At 42.0% G+C, this 4,853-nt stretch overlaps 1 protein-coding gene across 1 annotated transcript in view; it reads left to right on the top strand.

The window, feature by feature from the left end:
- LOC134190998 (golgin subfamily A member 2-like) overlaps nucleotides 1–3,483 on the top strand; it is a 13,177-nt gene extending 9,694 nt beyond the window's left edge. The window contains exons 23-27 of the mRNA XM_062659551.1: nucleotides 748–945; nucleotides 1,002–1,271; nucleotides 2,423–2,525; nucleotides 2,858–2,964; nucleotides 3,029–3,483. Coding sequence (XP_062515535.1) covers nucleotides 748–945; nucleotides 1,002–1,271; nucleotides 2,423–2,525; nucleotides 2,858–2,964; nucleotides 3,029–3,394 — 1,044 coding nt within the window. The 3' untranslated portion in view covers nucleotides 3,395–3,483. The remainder of the gene's footprint in view (nucleotides 1–747; nucleotides 946–1,001; nucleotides 1,272–2,422; nucleotides 2,526–2,857; nucleotides 2,965–3,028) is intronic.
- Nucleotides 3,484–4,853: the final 1,370 nt, after the last annotated feature.

Raw genomic sequence — 4,853 nt, 5'->3', positions numbered from 1 at the left:
TCTCAGTGCCCATTCCAGATCTGTCTGCTGAAGTGCTGGCCAGGGTTCCAACGTTTGAGATGCAGTCCAAGACTGTTGGCGTGTAGAAGACTGCTGTCTTATCATTGGACCACATCCTCTTAGCGCACACTAGGCCAGACCACTTTTGAAATGCTTCCTACGAGGCTGCAGCCTCAGCATGTATTCAGAGTGGCGTTCCATTTGAGCATTTTGTTGTACAATTTCAATGGTGTCCTAGAATGTCATTGTATTGGATCATGTTGAGCATGTTTTGTTTGAAGAGATGCGGTAGGCTGGGTTACTCGTACTACCTACACACAGTGTGTTTGGCAGGTGTTTTACCAGTAGGAACGGGCCAGTGAGAGGTCGGTTTTGATTTCTGTTACCGACTGGAGGTTGACACAGAAAAACTCTAAATTTGTTGAGTTTTTAGTTTAACATTCGGTTTCTACATTAGCGATCATTGAGAGAGTTGCCATACTGACTGACTACAAATTGTTGTAACAAGCGAAGAATTCGGATTACAGTTGGATTTTGTGTGCGTATTGCTGTTCATTATTGTACAGTACAACATAGTTTCAACGATTTTGATCGATTGAGAGTACAAATGTGTGGTCAACTGACAAGATGAATGGTCTAACAGTATAGATGATCTCTAGTCTGCATTTTTATGTCTCGTTTTTGTATTTTGATTTCATTGTTTGTTGTTGTTGTGTTTTTTTGTTATATATTGGTATGTGTATACAGGACACGATACGGCAGTTGTCTGCCGAGAACGCTGGTTTGCAGAACATGCTCTTGACTCTTCATCATCAGACACAGAACGAGAGCAGCGTCGTATCAGAAATATCAGACAGTTCATCTGGCAGCAATGTTGACATACAAAATCACAAAACGAACGATGATGTCGACCATGTTTTCGATGCATCTAGTCAGGTGGTTGAGGTGGTGATTACTGGACTTGAAATTGTATGAATAAGTGAGAGAATTGGTGGTTTTAGGTTGATGCTGTTGCTGTGTTGACAGCTCGAACGCATGAACTTGAAGTAGAACGTAACCAAATGGCTCAGGAGCTTGAGAAACAGAGAGAAGCGTTCGAACGGCACTTGAGTGCTTTGAGAGAAAGAGGAAATTTTGTGAACACGAGTAACAGTCGTGATGGGATGGTTAATGGAGAAGTAGACGTAGAGTCTGGTGATAATTTGAATGTGAATGACACTGTTTTGAAGCTTGAATATGATCAGCTGGAGTTGAACTTCAGTCAACTACAGGTTTGTAAAGGAAATGTTTTACTGGTTTTTGGTTTTCTGGTCGTCAGTCAGTTTAGCTGCCATACTATCTGCCGACAGTTGTCTTGATTTACATGTGTTTTTATACACATTTTTCCTGTCTAAGTCTGTCTGTTTGTGTGTGTGTGTGTGTGTGTGTGTGTGTGTGTGTGTGTGTGTGTGTGTGTGTGTGTGTGTGTGTGTGTGTGTGTGTGTGTGTGTGTGTGCGCGCGTGCATGTGCGTGTGTGTCTGTGTTGTGTGTGTTTGTGTCTGTGTGTTTGTATGTCTCTGTCTGTCTGTCTGTCTGTCAATACATATATTTAAATTTCAACACTATTACATTCTAAATGGTTCCAGCAAGGAAAAGGAAAACATGCTACAAAAATGTCCGGCAACCCTTACGGCCGCTTACTACGTAGGACGATTAAATAACTGTACGCTATAAGCAGTACAACTGTTCTTGCTAAAAGAAAGTCTACATAGTTTTCTTGAGAGCACTTGTGCGTTGTATCTCTGGAGGCTAACGGACAGGCAGCGTCTCCAGTATGTCTTGAACTCACCACTGTTTGGGTGTCCATCTTCATCTACAGATAATAGGGACAGATGATGTAGAAATTGGTGTGCTTTCCATTCCCAGCGGCCGTAATACTAAAAAACCAGAGGGATGCAATTGGATGCATTTCCCATAGCATCAATCTCTTTGCTGCTGTATTTTTCCGTCTTCTGTGACTCTCTTTTGGCAGCAGCGGCTCCATCCACCTTAGAGGCTTGTAAGATGATGTCCTCATTCCACGGGTGGGCAAGAGATATGTCCAGCTTGATATCATATCCAGATTGGGCATCGAATGCTATGATATCAGGACGAGAATTGCTTCCTTCATAAAGGTTTCTGGGTTCTCTTCTGTGTGTTATGTTTAGGCCTGTGTCTGTCGGTCGGTCTGTTTGTCTGTCTATCTGTCTGTTTGTCATATATTTTCATAAATCAGTACTATTACAAGTTATATGATGATCTAAACTAAACAACTAAAACTACTTTGTCTTTTTGTCTGTCTGTCTGTCTGTCTGTCTGTCATGTTTTCTCTCGTTGCATTCTGTATATCCGGTGGAAACATTTATACGTTACTTAATTAATTACAAGTTCTTGTTTTAACAGGATCGTTTTGTCAAAGTGATGAGAGAAAAAGCAGAACTGAAGGACGAAGCACAAAGGCTAGAACATCTTGTGATGCAGCTGGAGCTAGAAACAGACACGATAGGTGGGTTACAATACAATACAATACATTGCAATGCTATGCCATGCAATGCCATGCCATGCCATGCCATGCAATGCCATGCAATGCCATGCAATGCCATATACCATACCATACCATACCATACCATACCATACCATACCATACCATACCATACCATACCATACCATACCATACCATACCATACCATACCATACCATACCATACCATACCATACCATACCATACCATACCATACCATACCATACCATACCATACCATACCATACCATACCATACAATACAATACATGCCAATTACGTCTACCCAACATACTCTACAACCTGTACATACTGTTTAGGTGAGTACATTTCTTTGTATCATCAACAACGTGACCAGCTGAAGACAAAGTTTGAACAGAAAGACGAGCTGATAGCAGCTCTTACCGCTGACAAGACACGCATCCAGGTTACATCACATCTCCCTGTATGTCAACTTTATATGTATTAACTAAACAATCATTGTTTTGTAGACTCAAGTGAGAGAATTACAACAACTAATGATATTGCTGGTCAACGAAAAGCAAGACTCTAGGATACATGTACCTAATGATAGTGAAGGTAACACTAGGATGTTGACGCCATCACTTGTTCACGATGGAAGTGAAGCGAGCGAGAGCTCGTTAGAAGACGAGGGAGACGTGTTTGGTGAAGAGAGTGGTCACGTGACGTCGTTGTCACCCGTTGAGTTTCGAGAACGTCAAATATTTGACTTGTTGCAAGAGCTGGGACGCTCTTCTAGGCCGTCGGGAAATATTTATACGTATGATCCATCGGTGGGACGAGTGACGTTCTTTCCATTTACTGGCAGTTGTGGTAAAGAAGTTCTCGTATTGTAACTTATAATGTATTGGAAAGTCTAAAATTGTTACCAAATGCATACCAAACATGTTTACAGCATCCACATTAAAGTTTGTTGCATTTATTCTTGACATTTGTTCTATCCCCACACCTCGTTGTAGATGTGCTGCTGTTGAGCATTAGGACCGACTGCAGCATGTTGCACACCTTGGACGTAGTAGTTTGTTTGCTGGTTATATATGATGATGGCAGTTCGTTCTTTTTTCTTTTTCATCTTTTTCTTTTTCATCTAAATATGCATGTCAAACCAACTGCTAAACAGGATGCTCTTATGTGGACAGTACCGGCGTGATTATATCATAGTTGGTAGGAACGCAATCATGTGAAGTTGCTGTCATGTCGTTCGACTTTGTCTCATGTTGCCTGTTTTCTGCTTTACAATCATTGGTTATCTACACACAAACAGAATACAATAGTCAACGTCAAACTTAATTTGCTCTAGAGATTCGTAATCTTACTGTGAACTGGGAAACATCGGTTTGAAACGTAGAGAGACAACGAGTAATCAAACGTGATATAAAAAAGCAGAGAAGAACTGACGTCGTTAGAAGAAGCAATTTGAGAAGCAGGTCGACGGAGGAAGCAATGAGAAATGTCGCACAGAGGTATTGCGCGAGTAGCTTCATTATACGCTTAGTTGTTCTAGAAACATAAGCTTTCATCAGTGAAAAATACATTTGTATTTTGACAGCGAGGGACCTGGGTTAGATATTCAGTAGATATAGATACTGTGATGACATGTTGTGGAAAGAGGTTGCTTTCTACACTAATAATACTCCTCGAAATGAAGAAGACCGGAGGGTGGTCGAGTACACTAAAACAATGCTGTGACGGAAACTCGTGTTTTCGTGTTTTCAACCTTGTCCGATGTTAGACTCGTGCCCAGTCCTCCAGGTTGCTTACACCACGTGCGCTAGCTGTCACGTGTGTATAGGTCCATGTGGTTTCACACGTGTGGTTGGCCTAAGCACGGAGGAGGACTGGGACCATGCTTCGTCACGTGACAAACATGTTTGTAACGTGACCGAAATGGCGTGACATGATTGGTAGATACTAATTCTATTTAGCATGATAGTTTCCGTAGGAGGGCTTTTGTAATGCATGATTACACAATTAGAAAGACTAAGTACACAACAATTAGAGAGCCACTAAGCCATTATGTGCCGATAACTTGTTGATGTCGTCGTTGTCCGTGAGAGTGCGACCAGGGAAGGACTTTCGAGAAGAGCGGTCTCAATGGTAAGTGCAAGTCCATTCGCGCGCGCCTAGACCTTCTAGATACCTGTCGAGCCACACACACACGAGTACGTGAAGGTAAAGCCTCTTTTTCAAAAGGCTGCGACGGGTCCTGATCCCTGTGTCTGCCAGAGCACCGCGTTCAGGCGTCCCTGTTAGTTACGTCTAGCAGATTTTGTTGGACCAATTTTAAGCTAATAT

The sequence above is a fragment of the Corticium candelabrum genome, chromosome 15 (assembly GCF_963422355.1).
Source record: "Corticium candelabrum chromosome 15, ooCorCand1.1, whole genome shotgun sequence".
Classification (NCBI taxonomy): Eukaryota; Metazoa; Porifera; class Homoscleromorpha; order Homosclerophorida; family Plakinidae; genus Corticium; species Corticium candelabrum.
The sequence above is the reverse complement of the archived record's forward strand: the minus strand, read 5'-3'. Positions and strand labels throughout refer to the sequence as shown.